The sequence below is a fragment of the Phalangium opilio genome, unplaced genomic scaffold, assembly GCF_054372755.1.
Source record: "Phalangium opilio isolate 3A_F unplaced genomic scaffold, DU_Popi_V2 ptg000042l_1, whole genome shotgun sequence".
NCBI classification, from domain to species: Eukaryota; Metazoa; Arthropoda; class Arachnida; order Opiliones; family Phalangiidae; genus Phalangium; species Phalangium opilio.
This window is the reverse complement of record NW_028324166.1, coordinates 5,911,620-5,928,291: the sequence shown is the minus strand read 5'-3', so window position 1 is coordinate 5,928,291 and position 16,672 is coordinate 5,911,620. Positions and strand designations below refer to the sequence as shown.

The window sequence follows — 16,672 nt, the reverse complement described above, 5'->3', positions numbered from 1 at the left end:
AGTCCCAGTTTTCAGTATTGACATCGGTTATTTTACGGTATCAGCCATCATTACTAGGGATGAACCGGTACCGATACCATATCGGTATCGGCACCGATACTCGGGGTTTCCCGATAGTATCGGATCGGTTGGTTCGATACCGATACTAAACCGATACTCGTTTAAAATGGGTTATATGGCGCTACATGACATTTTTAGGTCTTTTCGTAACGTAATGATGGTGATAATATCTCATTTCTATGAATTTCAATCGTGACGAGTTCTCATTTATATAAAAAGTACCTGAGTTCAGTTTATCTAACAACTAATAAGCGAAAATCTTTCTTAGTACGCGCCTACTACTCTAGGGATGAACCGATACCATATCGGTATCGGTTCATGTTTGTACCGGTATCGATCGGTATCGGGTTAAGCCTGGTATCGGCCATCTCTAATTTTTACATAATTACATCTGGAAAGAAAAAAACTGATCGAGCGCTGAAATAGGAAAATATCGTTAGAAAAAATTGCACTTGCATAGTAATAATAATAATAGTAATAATTATATTTAATTTTTAAACAAGTATGTTAACAAGTTACAGGCAACGACGAAAAACATTATATTACATATGAAACAAAGGCTGCGTTAAAATTAGTTAAGGCTAACTAACTCCTTCAAATGTTCTCGACAGTATTATACAATTCTACTTTGGGAATTTAAAACACCAGATTCCAGTCAGGATTTTCAAGTCTTGGTCGATAAAAATATTTTCACTACTATCAAAGGGGTTTTAGCTATGCCTAGCTAGCATACGGATTTACGCAATCCTTAAAATTTAAGCATGTAATTTAGGAAGCCAGAACGTCAATGTAGTGGGTGGTGAGACCATTGGAGTGATTCGCAAATCATGATATAAGTGGACTCAAAGGGCAACCTCCCTTACCAAAATTTAACCATACCTAGAATACAGTAATAGGCGATTTTAAAAATCACGTTTCACCAGGTGTGCGCGCAGAAATCTCTGCATTTTCCCCGGATACATATTTAGTACAGGGGACTTTTTAAAAAGGCTTATTTCAGAAAAAAATAGTGTTGAATGTTCAATAAATGGGTAAAATAATAGTATTAAGCCTCCACGGATTTTTAAAAGTTTATAGTCGTTTCCTATAGTAAACGAGGTGGGGAACACGATGCCGTCAAAATTTTTCACCGCAAATGATTTTGAAGTTTTTTTTTTGTTTTTATGAAAATTGCAATATTTTGGAAAAGGACAAATCTAATAGAAACTGAACCTAACCTAAAACCCTAACCTAACCTAAAATATCCCAAACATAATCTAAACAAGTGTATGCGCCCCAAATATCAAATATAAAAACAACCATAAGTAATATGTGCTACCTTTTTTTTTTTTAAAAAAAAAATCATTTGCGGTGAAAAATTTTGACGGAATCGTGTTCCCCACCTCGTTTACTATAGGAAACGACTATAAACTTTTTAAAATCCGTGGAGGCTTAATACTACCATTTGGCCAATAAATGTTGTATTCTTAAACTGGAATCAAGCTAGGGAAATTTCTATTTTTGCTCAATATAGAGAGTGAATAAGGGTTGAAGTATCGAAATTTTGGATGCTTGGTAAGAATGGTTTAGCAAGGCAGGTGAATATGTGGGCCTATTCAGCGAAATCTCGGGTGCATTTTAGGGCAATAAGTAATTATTGTATGTATGGTCTTAGGTAGCTAAATATTACCAAATAGGGGAATATTCCAATTCCTATTGGGATTTTTTCAGTTACATAAGGAGGTAAATTTCGCTAATTTTGACACCTGAATATCACGTAAATGTCACGTAACGCTATTTCATAAATACTGCAGCAAATCCATTGTAACAAAACTGAAAATATTGTCTATTTCAAATACGCAATACATTACGATCAGTTTGGTAAGGGAGGAGTCCGCCATTCCAGGAGGTCAGACGTTTGATGAAATTAATAAATTGTTCGTGATGCGAGGCTCTCATTTTCAGTACTTTTTAATTTATCGATTTTGACGAACTTTATAGCATTGCGGATTTAATTCTTAAGGTTTTATCACCACTTTACAGAGCCCCTCAAAACTAAATGTGTGCATAACGTCAATACTATCTTTTGGTTCATTGTACCTCTGCAAATAGATCTTGTGCACTGGCCTTGTACGGATTCTATTCCATCTGTCTATTTGTTTTTACTTGCGCTTTGGCCTTTGCTAAGAATAGACGTTGCGCTTCGGCGCTAATAGCAATCCTTTATTGCTAGCATTAATATATGTTTATATTAGTGTTAATCTGTACACCATATTTCTTTAAATTTTCCCACCCAACTATAAAACCAACATCCGAACAAACCCCAAAGATGACGCTCATATTGTAACCGCTATCCTTCTCCACCCAGTGTCCTGCTAATTTGGCATTTCTACAATGACATTTAAGTTGCGCGAAACTTGTTTAAATCCGTTTTTTTTGTGCGCATCTCAAAGTGAGGAACAATGTAGTATGGGTTACTTGGAAATTCACAAAGGAATAAGTACAAATTGTTTGTACATCCAAAAAACCCCAAAGGATGACACTCATACTGTAACCGCTATCCTTCTCCACTCAGTGTCCTGCAAATTTGACATTTCTACAATGACAAATATTTAAGCTGCGCCAATCTAGTTTAAATCCGTTTTTCTGTGCGCATCTCAAAGTGAGGAACAACGTTTGTAGTATGCGTTACTTGGAAATTCACAAAGGAATATTAACGAATTGTTTTGGTATCTGTCACTGTCACGTACGCTTATGGGCATGTATGTTTTGGATTGTGATGCTACGCGATGATATCTAAACAGTCAATCGTTTCAGAAGACCTTGCTTGACACACGTCATTCGTGCTTATTTCAAACCTCGCGACGTTAAGTATTGGCTCTGATGTTAAAACGGATAGTTCTTTGTTTAAAACAAGACTGGATTACGTATACAATAGATTATATTTAAAATCCTACTCTTATATTTTAGTTTAAAGGTAAGACTCGGAAAATTCAAAGTCAGAATGTGACGCTCTTGAACTTCTCGCGAAAGATGTACCAGTTACAAAACCCGAGTCTGAAACGGGATCAATTGAAATTGAATCTTTTTTGTGGCCAGGCGCGAGTAATAGTCCGTCTATTATTTGAGGCTCGAAACAAATCCGCACTCTCTCACCACCACCGCTGCCCAGTTGAGTAGTTGTAAGAACATGCGCCGATCGCAGGTTTTGTTTTTCTCGGAGTTTGATTGTCAGAATTTGAATTTCTTCCTCTTTCTATAAATGTATCGAACCACAATCTCGATTAATGACGTTTACGATTCTACTCTAAGTAAGCGCAGAAGGGGATATTAGAAGGATGACACTCCGTATCCTCTTAATGCTTTAGTTATGTAACGTCATTCTTCCGAGGCTCACCCTTTAAGTTTGCTTTCCCGCTCATCAAACTACAAATGGGCATCGCACCGTAATGTGAATTCAATAGTTGTTTGGCACTAAATCTCCAGCAATCATTCCACAAACCTCGTCTTGACGTGGGACAAAATGCACAAGCGCGTCTTGCCAACTATTTAATCGCTAATAGAGTAATGAAGAGGGAACTATTTATCGCGTATGTGATTCGGTTTAGTAGCCTTGCTCTAAATGTTCCGATGTTGGGAAGAGTGACGTTACACTTACCCCGCTTTGTGGTACACTTCTTTCGAAGAGAATATTATATACTTCTGGTAAGCGTTACCTGCGCAATTTGTCGTTTGAAATCTTCATTCTCAAGGAGCAGTCTCTGATGTCGTTCTTCCTCTTCTTTGCTGCTAATTGTGTCTGTGAGGCTTCTAGCATCCGCTCTCTCTTTTGGCCGCCTTACAAGTTCAATTATCTGAAAGTGTTTGGATTTTAATCCCCATATGCCATACCACAAATGAGTAATAACTTCCAAGAAATTTAACGAGATGCATTGTCACTATTAAGGCAATGCAACCACTAAGTTCTTTCGTGTATTTGAAATGCTAAATTTATGCGTCTGGTTTAGGTACGGATTCAGAATCATAAAAACAAGAGAAGAGAATCGTTGTGAATTTTTTTACCCGAAAAATATGCATTAAGGTAATTATAAACGCATAGAAATGAATTGAGAAATAGCCGCATTTTCGAAGACCACTTATTATGGGTAGAGTCGCGATCATAGCCTCTTGCGATCACGTGATAATTCAATAATTTCTCCACCCGTTTACATATGGCGGCATGTAATTTTTACAGTTTCATACTTGCGAGAGGGAAATGGAAAATTCAGTAAGAAGACTCGAACTATGTTATGGCTCGAGATTATTTGTAGATATTATATGTTGTAATATGTCTGCGGATGAATTTATACGTGTAAGATGTTTTTCAAACAACACGGAAGAAATCGGTGGTTACATTACATCAGTGAGTTATTATTCGCTTATGGGCGTATGAATAAATATTGATTGTACCTTTGGTATGAAAACAAGTGCCATTGAAAGGAAACTGCAGAAAATGATGGCAAGAGCGACAAAGGCGAATGTCGCATCTTGTTGACTACTTATAACTAGCGTCACCGGTGCCGTGATTAGACACAAAACCTGTAGAAAACAAATAAACAATTAATGAAAAAAATAAATAATTGACGAAGACATTGGTAAAACTATTGTAAATTCGTACCACAACATTGTAAATGCTCATTCCAACAAGTCTGGAATCATTGAGTTGCTTGATTTTGACACTCCTAGTTTCGTATGCCAAGAAGATACCAAATATAAGTAACAATCCTTTGTAACTGTAGAGAACGCCTTCAATACGAAATTGAAATCTTAGTATTATAAAATTTATAAATTATAATTTCCGAGAAAAAATGTCAAGTACCAAGCCAAATCGCGTTGTATTCAGATTCGCAATGTTCCAGTAATGGTTGAATTTTTATATCTCTTTCCGTTCCAGCTTCGGGATCTTCTTGGGGAAATATTTCCAGTTTTCTTTGTAGCGGGTCTACAACCTGCCACGTTGTCAGGATAGTGATGTCCAAAAAAAGAAGAGCACCAACCAAGACGTAAAGTTTCCAGCTTTCCACTTTCTGCGAATGATATAAGAAGATCATGAATAATTATATAGTTTTCAGTAAAGGGGCTATAGAAAATTAATAATGTTCGTTTCGTACCTTATTTTCATTATTTGTCTTTGTCGTCAATCTGTGAACTCGCCATATTTTGGAGAACATGGCGCCGTATGACAAAGTAAAACCTAGCGTTAACAACCATGCTCTCGCCTGACACATATGCGAGAATGACGCTTCTTCGACGAACTGTCCATCCAAGCCCAGGAAACAGACGCAAAGAAGACATAGGATGATGCCAGTAAGGAGGATGTTATTACACATTGGATGAGATAACTGGATGTACCTGTTAGAGCAAGGAACAAGTTATTAAGTGATTAATTGTAGTAGTACACTGCTTATCAACTTTTTACTACTAAAACTATGCTAACACCTTGGAGAGTACTTTTTTTCTATAATGATCTAACGTTTGAAAGGAAATTATACCTTGAGTGTCGAAATAACCAATTGAATACGAGAAGACCAACTGCCCATGTTATTCCAATGAAAGCAACGGAGCACATGCTAATAAAAAGCCCAAGTGACACAGTTCGTAACACTTCTACTATAATGGTTCGATCCTGAGGTGGCCGGCCATCTATAAAATAATAATAATAATCTAGTTTTTTTACACACTAAACACGTGAGTCCCTTAGGCAATGCATAAAGGGGTGGTGGCTAGCCCCTATTGCCAGAGCTAGCTGGCAGCGCCCTATACTAACTATTACAGTTTACCTAACCAAGATTTTAGAAACCGGGTTATATTGTAGAGAAAAACTCCTTTAACAATTGGGAAGACAACTTGCAAACTTTACTCAGAAGTATTTTTATCCATACATCGTAGCAAAGCTTCTATTATCTAGATAATCTTACCAGGCCAGTGTTCAGATCGTATCCAAGTTAGATTGTCAGTCTGGGTGTCATAAAAACCTAACTGGCGATATTCTCCATCTGTATCAATTACAAAATTAAACATTAGATCAGTGTACTGGTTCCATGCATGCAGTATTTCATAAAGCAATTATAATGGACACTGTGTAAATCAGCCTTATAAATATATTGGAAACATATGACCACTAAGAATAGTGTTGAAAATAAGGCAATATATGTCATGTCGGCCATCTTGCAGACTGTTCTATCTGTATAGTTATCACTACTCCCGGAGAACCAACCGGTTTTAGGTCGACATATTGCCAAACAATCCATTCCGAGAGGGCGAAATCGCAAAGATCTCGGTACCCTTAATGGCTTAAGGCATTTTTACATTGTAAGTTTTGATTAATTTTGCACAATGGGGGAAGATCATAAAAGCTTCTAAGTCATTTTATATAAAACATTCTTAACTGTAAAACTGTGAAACATTTGGTTTTGCTCTGCTAATCTAACCGCCTAACTTCAAGAAACATGACAATTAGTTGCCAGTTCTATTGCTTAATGCTAAGGGGTGCTTTGTTTGAACCTCCATGAAAGGGTAAAAGATATAACATGCCTATCATTTGTTCGATCTGTGTCCAGGCCATTCGGTCTCCTTTAGATGAAAATGCAACGTGTCCCTTAAAAAAAGAAAATCTTTGTAAGTTATGAAACGAAAGTAGAAATGTGGTATTACCGAAACCCCTAAGAATTGAGTTGAATTCATTGCCGAGTAAATTTCATTGGCTATATGGCTGTTTGTGTAAGTGAAATCTTCCAATGATATTCCATCGTTTCGTAGCTGTGTAATTGTTTTGTTTAGAGCCAATGTAATGGCCCAAATAGCGTCGTAAGCCAGAGGAGCTTCTTGGTATCCTTCTGGTCGACGATCCACGTAGCCCATTTTATTTAGCTCTTTTTGATAACGATGAATAAACTCTTGTGAAGTCTACAAATAAAATTATTCCAAGTGTAAACTGTTGTAACGTATGAAATAACAAAATGATTGTAAGTGTAAACTGTTGTATCGTATGAAATAACAAAATTATTGTAAGCGAACTCTCAAGTTAAAACTGAACAGTCAACGTCTATAGATAATAAATTTTGTGCGAGTCCGGGGTGTTTGTTTGACGTAGTGGGATATCAGTTTAGTTCGAGAGGTCAGATCGTCTGTAGATAAGTAATGGCGAAATCTTTCTTATTCAGGAAGTGAGTATTGTTCCTGTCGATTATTTTCAACGTAAATATAGGTAATTTAGCAGCGTCACAAACCTACAATGCGTGAACCCCCTCACCTTCTATAAACGTATACACTTTAAATATTTACCATTCCCGAAATAGTTTGCTTGCTATCTTGATTAAGCATCAATGCTTCTGTAGTAAAATGCCCTTCTACAGCTTCTTTCATTTGTTCTACAGTACAGTTGATGTTCGGATCTTTCATCGTGTACCAGTCATCTTCGTACCAACCAATAAGAAACCAGACGAATTGCTTGCCGTAGACTTTTTGTCTATAAGCCTGTGGAATTTATTTTCATTTAGAAGGAGCTGTTGTGCTTAAATGGTATCACGAGTCGCTTGAATTGGGTAAAATGGTTTTATCCGTAATTCAGGCGTATTTTCTGAACACAAAAGTTCACATTGACCAATGGGAAGAGTATGCGATAAGGTGTGCAAGCGGCTTGCGGAATCCATCAAGGATTATTGAACATTTTTATCTTACCTCGCATAACACTCTTCTCGCTGCTCCACCGTAGAACATACCAACAATAATCCTAGCGTCTTGTCTCTAAAATTATTTGGAAAGATGCTTCAGGTAAAAGTAAATAGTAGGCCACATCTAGCTCCCCTTCGCTGAAAGCGTTCTATTATCTATCCTTCTTTCACTTTTCAAGATCTGAACCAATTCGATTTTCAAAATGCTTACCACTAGATTTTTCACTGCATCAGTCACGTCAGTCAAAAAACTTTGTCGAGTTACAATTTCAATTTTCGCTTCCTTGCAACGGTGCTCCAAATCTTCGCTTGTCTAAAATTAAATTATTCAATGGTGTTAAAAATAACATTGATAAAAACAAAACGTATAGGCCTACATCATTAAAGCTTGCTCGCGCCATGTACTTGGAGAAACCCGCTTTACCCTCGACATAGTGTCTACCCCCTCTGCGTATGATTACCTACACGACCGTAGCACAAGGAACACGCGTGAATAGGCTCAATGTAGTAGACCTAATATAGTACCAAGTAGTAACGTTTGGATGGCCACCAAAGAGTACTATTTCTATAAACGTTTGACCTCAAAAAAGCCCATCTCTGATAAGTTCATAAGATGTGTTCCATAAGTTTACTGAGAGCTTGTCATGAAGTGATGTCTGGTGAGGAAATGTCAAAGGCTTAGTACAGACTAAATAGGAAGATGGACTGCAAAACCGTGGGAAGTCAAACCTCGCGTCGTTCTCGAACTAGCTCTCAGTAAGTCTCTAGTATTACGAAGTTTAGGTAGTGTCATACTTTATGAAACATAGCTTATAAACTTATGATGTAAGCGAATATTTGAAAATTTCTAATTCGCACCGAAATGAAAACTTCCTCGGCTTCTTGTATGATGGCGATTCTGGACCAGCCAAATTTCTGGAACAACTTTATCCGTGTTGGATTGTGAATTGTCGCTGATGGATGAGTGCGAAAAAATGTTGGAAATCGTTTTCTGTTTGATAAGGCCGGAGAACTGGATCCATACGAAATCTATAAAAAAATTCACGTATAGTAGATGGACTGCGGGTTAGGTAACATTAGGGGATAGCAGAAGTAACTTTTGGGACTGATTTACTAATGTAGGTCCTAAATCCGTAATTTTTAATGTCGATGAAGCCGAATATCTAATGATAAATATTCTAGTTTCTATGTATTTAAATGAAAATATTTGATGAGACAATGTTTTCAAGTGCAATTTTTGCCCGATTATAAATACAGCGTGTTTCTGAAATGTCTCAGAAATTAGGGAGTTTGTTCTTTGGGCGATTTCGAGTCGAAAATGTTGCATAACATTTTGCCGTCCGGACCACCTTTTTCAGGTTATTATAGAATGTTTCAAGGATGGCTCTTGAGTTTAATTAAAAAAGTGAAATACTACTTTTGAACGATGTCCCTTAGGAAAAAATGTCAAAGAACATTTTCGATCCGAAATCGCCCAAAAGAACATCCCCCTTAAAGCAAAATGCGGCTACAGTGGATCCCATACAAGGTGACTTTGCTCCTGAACTCCGGGTTTAGCTTGGCGAAAGCTAGTGGGCACTTATAAATCCCACATGGTATTTTTTTTTTTTGCCTTCTGCTTTTGCCAAGCCAAAACTGGAGTTCGTAAGGAAAGTCACCTTGTAGGAGATCCACTGGACCCGCGCTTACTTTAAGAAAGACTATTCAAAAACACCCTGTATATGCAACATCTTTCCATTAGGGATGTTCGGGTACCCGAAACTAAGCGAGTAACATTTCCTGGAACGGGTCAGCCCCTTGCCCCGATTTGAAATGACTTTTCAAATTACCCGAAACTAACCGGGTAGAAATATATTTAGCCCTATTACCCGCGTCGAGTTCTAATTGGTTGTCCCAGTTTTTTTTTCTTTTTGCGAATAGTAAACAGGAAAGGATGGAATAAAAACAGGGCGGGGGGACCCTCCTATTCCCAGCTTATTTTTTTCCCCCACAAAAGACATCATCCCCACTTTTATTATTCAGCATGTAAACCATGCGTCAATTAATCTGTACAATTGATACAGGGATTTTCAATCTTCAAAATGCGCCCCTGAAATATACATTTGAAAAACCCAAAACTAAGTTATGACGATGTTAAGAAAAGTGTTCCAAATTAGAGCTGTTCCAAGTTAGGACTGCTGAGCCTAGTATTCAACAAGTTATTGGTCTTACCACGACTAAGTTCCACATTTTTGCGGCTTCAGCGACCGTTGAACAAACTATACTGCAACCTCCGAGCAGCATCAATTTCTGTGGTGGTTTGTACAAGAGATCGTACATCACACTAGCGCCCAATCCGGGATTGCACTGAAAATTAATAAAATTATCCATATGATAAATGTTTCGTAAGACAAGTGGAATTTTATGTTTCATCTTAGGCTTGAGTACTTTCCGTCATGCCTATAATTCTGGCGTCTATCGAAGCGCAATTTCATTATTTTTGTGGCAACGCGAGGTCAGGTGCGCACGCTAGGTGCAACGTGCAGCGAAATAAGTTATTCGCGAGGAAAAATTCGTCACACATAATGATAATGTAGCTCTTCCCACAAAATCTGCCTAGCTGTGTTGAGAAAAGTTTTTTGCAATGATTTCTATTATCTGTATATACTGTTTCCATCAATTTCCTCCTATATTTTTCAAGGATTTCCTGCTATATTTTTAATTAATTTTCTCCTATATTTTTCATCAATTTCCCCCCATATTTTATGCAAATTTCGTGCCATATTTTCCTTTTTTAAAGATAAGCAATTGAAGGAATTGTTTTCAGTGGTCACCGATTATGATAACCCTTACCAAAATGAGAGTCTTATTTTAGTATAAAGTAAGTCTAAAATAAGGATCAAGGATATTTGGGTACCAAACATGTCTCAAAAATTGTTAAAAAATATAATGGTTTCATATTGGACTCCTTTGAGACTAAATTTAGTCTTACATAAAAGGGCTCAGTTTTAGAGACTGTAAAAGGATTGCTTTTAGACTTGATTGAGAACACAAATCTGCGACTTATTATAGGACTCCTATAAGACACATTTTAATCTCACTAAATAAGGCTTAGTTTTTGAGATTGGAAAGCGATTCTTTCTAGACTTCATTGAGAACACAAATCTGCGACTTATTGTAGGACTCCTATAAGACACATTTTAATCTCACCAAATAAGGCTTAGTTTTTGAGATTGGAAAGCGATTCTTTCTAGACTTGATTGAGAACACAAATCTGCGACTTATTATAGGACTCCTATAAGACACATTTTAATCTCACCAAATAAGGCTTAGTTTTTGAGATTGGAAAGCGAATCTTTCTAGACTTGATTGAGAACACAAATCTGCGACTTATTGTAGGACTCCTATAAGACACATTTTAATCTCACCAAATAAGGCTTAGTTTTTGAGATTGGAAAGCGATTCTTTCTAGACTTGATTGAGAACACAAATCTGCGACTTATTGTAGGACTCCTATGAGACACAATTTAATCTCACTAAATAAGGCTTAGTTTTGAGATTGGAAAACGATTCTTTCTAGACTTGATTGAGAACACAAATCTGCGACTTATTATAGGACTCCTATAAGACACATTTTAATCTCACCAAATATGGCTTAGTTTTTGAGATTAGAAAGCGATTCTTTCTAGACTTGATTGAGAACACAAATCTGCGACTTATTATAGGACTCCTATAAGACACATTTTAATCTCACCAAATAAGGCTTAGTTTTTGAGATTGAGAACACAAATTTGCGACTTATTGTAGGACTCCTATGAGACACACTTTAATCTCACTAAATAAGGCTTAGTTTTTGAGATTGGAAAACGATTCTTTCTAGACTTGATTGAGAACACAAATCTGCGACTTATTATAGGACTCCTATAAGACACATTTTAATCTCACCAAATAAGGCTTAGTTTTTGAGATTGGAAAGCGATTCTATCTAGACGTGATTGAGAACACAAATCTGCGACTTATTGTAGGACTCCTATGAGACACATTTTAATCTCACTAAATAAGGCTTAGTTTTTGAGATTGGTAAGCGATTCTTTCTAGACTTCATTGAGAACACAAATCTGCGACTTATTATAGGACTCCTATAAGACACATTTAATCTCACCAAATAAGGCTTAGTTTTTGAGATTGGAAAGAGATTCTTTCTACACTCTAAGAAATGGAAGTGTTAAAAAAGTGTTAAAATGGTGTAAACACCGTAAAAACACCCAAAAGAGAGTTTTATTACGTTGAGTTTTTAGGGGCCAATTTAAAGTGTAAATTCGGTGTAAAATAACACCATAAAAACACCGTTTTGAAATTAAACATGTAAAATTATAGTATACTGCGGGTTTTTAAAAAAGGTCTTTCATTTTCATTAATGTTTTAATATTAAAGTCAATCCGAACAGTAAAAAATTATTGAAAACCTTAATTTTTAAACGTTTTTTTTAAAGATGATATTCATGAAAGAATATATTTTTATCCATTAAATAAAATTAACAAGGAAATTCTTAATCCAACGGTATTGTACATTCATAAAGCACTGCTAAACGTGTTAGGTGACACTCTTAAAAGCGTTATGCGACACTCTTAAAAGTGTTATGCGACACTCTCGTAGTGGCGTCGCTAGGCCTTTTATGGGGGCTATAGCGCCCCCAAATTTAAAAGTTAGCCCCCTCAAAATAATCCGTAAACTATACCAAAAAATTGCTCGTAGCCCCCTTAAATTCTTTAACAATAAAGTGTATGTAAATTATAATGAAAAGTTCGTTAAGGTTCATCTTTGTAGAGATGAATTTCAATATCAAACAGTAGTGGGGACTAAAAGCAAACGAAAACTAAACTTAAAAAAGACGAGCGAAATTCTTTCATCTACAATTGTCTCATAGTCAATAACTCGGTTCCGTACTCTTTATCATAAAAGTTTGTATATCTTTAATATACGAATAATAAGATTAAGCCCCCCAAATTTCAAGCCCTAGCAACGCTATTGCACTCTTGAAAGTGTTACGCGATACTCTTAAAAGTATTGTGTGACACTAAAAAAACGAGACTAGGTTAGGTACTGGCCTCACAGTAGGGCGACTATTATTATTATTGTTACAATTGGGGAGAGGGGGGCTCACATTCTTGCACCAATGTCAGAGGCATATTGTGCACCCACATATTCAGGCCTTGAAGAGACCTGTGGCCACGGTGTAGCGTAGAATTCGTTCCACCGTTATGGACTATAGACGCCAGCTTGAGAGGCCAACATGTGGGGCACATGCTTTTGTGACATGTCTTATCTTTATTTTGAGTAAAATTAGAGTAGAAAATGGATTTTTTTTAAAATATTTTAGAGTAGATTCGGTCAAACGCGTTTCTGGTGTTCGAAAAACTCTTCGTGAAAAGAGATTGTTAAATTTAACGAGTTCGTCTGTATCTACTGCTGGGATATTATAGCCTCCAAAACCAATTTAACACCCGATGCATTTTTACTAATTTAAAACTTTCTGCCATTTCAGAAGTTATTAAGTCGGTGAAAATGACCAACATATCATGCAGTTTCACGCTGGATTTTGTGCAGTTTCACATTGCATGAGAGAACTACCCTTGTCTAAAGGGTTATAGCTCTGCATGTTAGAACTGTCCTCTTAAGTTCTCTCAAGGTGGAACCTTGCTATGAATATAGCGCTATTCGCGAATAAATCAAACACTCATATGAGAGTAAAAAATTATCTTTTAGTTCGATATAAGAGATAAAAAGGTGTTAAACTACACCTCTATTTCACCATTTTAATCTTATCTTTGACACCAATTGCTCAAATAAGTGTTATTAAACCCTTTTAGGGGTGTAAATGAACACCTGTAACGGTGTTAAATTTGGACCCATATAAACTACTTTTAAAGGTGTTAAGGCACACCCCATATTCTTAGAGTGTACCAGCATAGTTTTTTCCTTGTTTTTTTTGCAATTTGCAATTAAACAACAGAAAATCGAGGGAATCTTGCAATAGTATACAAGCAAGAGACTCCAGGGAATTTTATAATAGTATACAAGGAAGAGACTCGAGGGAATCTTACAATAGTATACAAGCAAGAGACTCCAGGGAATCTTATAATAGTATACAAATAAGAGATGCGAGGAAATCTTACAAAAGCATCCAAATACGACACTCCAGGGAGTCTTACTACAGTGTCCGAAGTAGAGACTAGAGGGAATCTCGCTATAGTGTCCAAATGAAAGACTCTATGAAATCTTACATTAGTGTCCAAATGAAAGACTCTATGAAATCTTACATTAGTGTCCAAAAAAAAGACTGCAGGAAATCTTACATTAGCATTCAAATACGACACTCCTGGAAGTCTTACTATAGTGTCCGAAAATGTGACTCGGGGAGTCTTACTATAATGTCCAAATAAGGGACTCGAGGGAATCTTACTAAAGTGTCCAAAAAGAGACTCGAGGGAGTATTACTCTAGTATCAAAATATGAACACCCGATGGAAACTTACAATAGTATCCAAAATAGAGATTCGAAAGAATCTTACTATAGTGTCCAAAAAAGAGACTTAATGGAATGTCCAATTAAGAGACTCGAGGGGTACTGCTACAAGTCTTGTAAATTTAGAAATCCAAACTCAAATAAGTCTCGTTTTTGGACTGCCGGTGTACCTAGTGGGGACTTATTACGGTACTTAAATAAGTCTTGAAATTCGAACCGCGATTTTGGCAAGGGAAGTGATCTGAACCCTTATCTAAAAATAATCCATCAGACTCTGAAATATTAACATCAGTTGTTATTCAATGACTAAAGATCTAGTCAAATTTCACCTTTAAATTTGTAACAAAAACGGAAATATAAGAGCACAATCCTGAAATATCAGAGCTTTGCACTTAAAAGGTTAAAATCAGATGACATGACTTTGAAAAAGTTCAAGGTTATCGATAAAACGGAAATTTATCTCACGAATAAAGAGTAAAGTGTACTATACCGTATGTAAACAATATATTTATTATGAGGCAATATTAAAGCATATAAGTCTACGTGAATAGTTTTAATTGTTTACTAATATTTCTGACTACAGTCGTGATATGTTTAAGAACATAATAATCTAAGCTTTATTGCTCGTCCATAACACCCAGGGGTCAAGAGATGGTGACTAGCCCCTATGCCACAGCTAACCGAAAGCGCCAACCTATAAGTGGGGTATGAGTGCCAAATATAGAAATCTGGAAGAGTATAAGTCGATGTGCTTTACACCAAAGAATTCCAGTGTGCATTTTGATGATACCACTATATTATTTTATCAAAATACACAAGCATACATTGATACAAAAGCATAATAACTAAATTATTTCAGACGTCTGCTATAAAAATTTCGCATAATGAACTCTTTAGTAGAAGGGAAACTTAGAACTAGTATAGGGCCTAGTTTATCAAGACAAAACCAGTTCCTGTGGAGGAGTTAACGGTTTCTAAGGTTGCATCCTACCCTACAGTGACCTTTGATTTAGCCCTGAAGCCAAACCCCGGGCAAAATCAAAATCATTTATTTACACGAATAAATTTGACTTGGATGGCATACCGAGACTGAATCTAAAAACATAACTGTTCATTTTACCTCGCTGTCATTCCAATGCATTTTCAATCGGTAGCCTGGTAAAAGACTGCGATCCCTGTTAACGTCTTTTAAGGCCATTAAAGCGGCTGGAAGGCATCCTTGTCCGCCTAACCAACCGCCTGTGCCCTTCATAGGAAATATTGCGGCAATATGCAAGTCAACATCATCATCTTCAACTACGTAGATAGCCCATGTACTTGTTCCGTAGCAAATTGAAACAAATAGAAATATTCCTATTCTATTTATGAAAGTTAAACCCATGTTTTAACCTAATATGAAGCCAGACGCGGCTACCCTGACTCTTTCTCGCGAATGTACAATTCGGGCCTTGATCGCCCAGTCAGGTTAGCAAATCGATAAAACCGTACCGAGAGTTCTCTAGGCCAGGTTTATTTAGCCTTTTATTGATTAGGCGCGACTCGCTTTCGCCTCGAAATGCTGCCATGGGGACAACGGAAGGGAAAGATACCGCTTTTGATAACCCTTAATGAAAATCGCCGGTGGTCAGTTTACACAATAGAAAGCACAATTGTCCATAGCAGCATACGTCTTATTTATATCTGAGAAAGGCGTTTGTTAGTTCATTATGCACAGCCACAATTCGTTAATTTCGGCATTTGAACAAACAACATATGGTTTAAATTAGTAATATCATAAGTTTACAAGATATGTTCCACAAGTTTGTCATGAAGTGACGTAGGTGAAACGTCATAGATTATCGTAAAGCAACGCCTGGTGAGGGGCTGTCAAAGGCTCAGTACAGACTAAATAGGAAGATGGACTGCAAAACGAGTGTAGTCAATTCTCGCGTCGTTCTCGAACTAGCTCGAGCTGTAAGTCTCTAGCACTACGAAATATAGGTAGTGTCGTCACACTTATGGAACTTATCTCATAAACTTATGGTAACATATAAATTGAGAGAGTAGATTAAAGTGTTAGTGACATAATTTTCGTCATCCACAAACTTAATATGCGAAAAAAATGCTTGAAAAATCTAGTTTATTATGATATGTTTACTTTTTTATTTGGTTTAGAAGCAATCTAGAAAATTGCAATCAAAGTATTGTGTTTGGAAAAGGCTTAGTTAAAATTTTGTTTCGTTTGATGACGTAGTAAGGAGAAATTTTCTCTCTAGATATCGCTCACGTGACGCCTGTTAGTGTCTCTGCGCCTTGTTAAGCCTATTTTATTCAGATTCGCGCGGCATTAGTAGACTCGGGAGTCTCGTGCGCTCGCGCTTGGCTTTCCCGCGAGATGCCGTGAGTGACGTATCAAGGAGAAAAACCCGCCAAAAATA

The 16,672-nt window shown here is 36.8% G+C and overlaps 1 protein-coding gene across 2 annotated transcripts; it reads right to left on the bottom strand.

The window, feature by feature from the left end:
* Positions 1-517: 517 nt before the first annotated feature.
* Positions 518-16,106, bottom strand: GABA-B-R1 (gamma-aminobutyric acid type B receptor subunit 1). Of its 2 annotated transcripts, XR_016366111.1 has the most exons (17): positions 15,376-16,106; positions 9,963-10,097; positions 8,610-8,780; positions 7,963-8,064; positions 7,759-7,824; positions 7,363-7,554; positions 6,733-6,984; positions 6,613-6,676; positions 5,997-6,074; positions 5,571-5,721; positions 5,190-5,430; positions 4,898-5,105; positions 4,697-4,824; positions 4,489-4,617; positions 3,756-3,893; positions 2,646-3,295; positions 518-2,087 (listed from the first exon to the last, which is right to left on the bottom strand). XR_016366111.1 is itself a non-coding variant. In XM_089836621.1 (16 exons), exons 1-16 carry the CDS (start codon positions 15,634-15,636, stop codon positions 3,011-3,013), a joined length of 2,601 nt encoding a protein of 866 aa, XP_089692747.1. In that variant the 5' UTR covers positions 15,637-16,106; the 3' UTR covers positions 2,302-3,010. The 2 variants fall into 2 exon arrangements, 1 of the variants encoding a protein (XP_089692747.1); XM_089836621.1 differs by lacking the exon at positions 518-2,087 and having other exon boundaries at positions 2,302-3,295.
* Positions 16,107-16,672: the final 566 nt, after the last annotated feature.

Bases quoted from the DNA above. Each gene is read 5' to 3' on its own strand.
- GABA-B-R1 (XM_089836621.1), bottom strand. From the start codon at position 15,636: ATGGGTTTAACTTTCATAAATAGAATAGGAATATTTCTATTTGTTTCA. The intron at 7,825-7,962 runs GTAAGCATTTTG...AAATAATTTTAG, and splicing joins ATGCAGTGAAAAATCTAGTG to AGACAAGACGCTAGGATTAT. The intron at 6,677-6,732 runs GTAATACCACAT...TCTTTTTTTAAG, and splicing joins CTCAATTCTTAGGGGTTTCG to GGACACGTTGCATTTTCATC.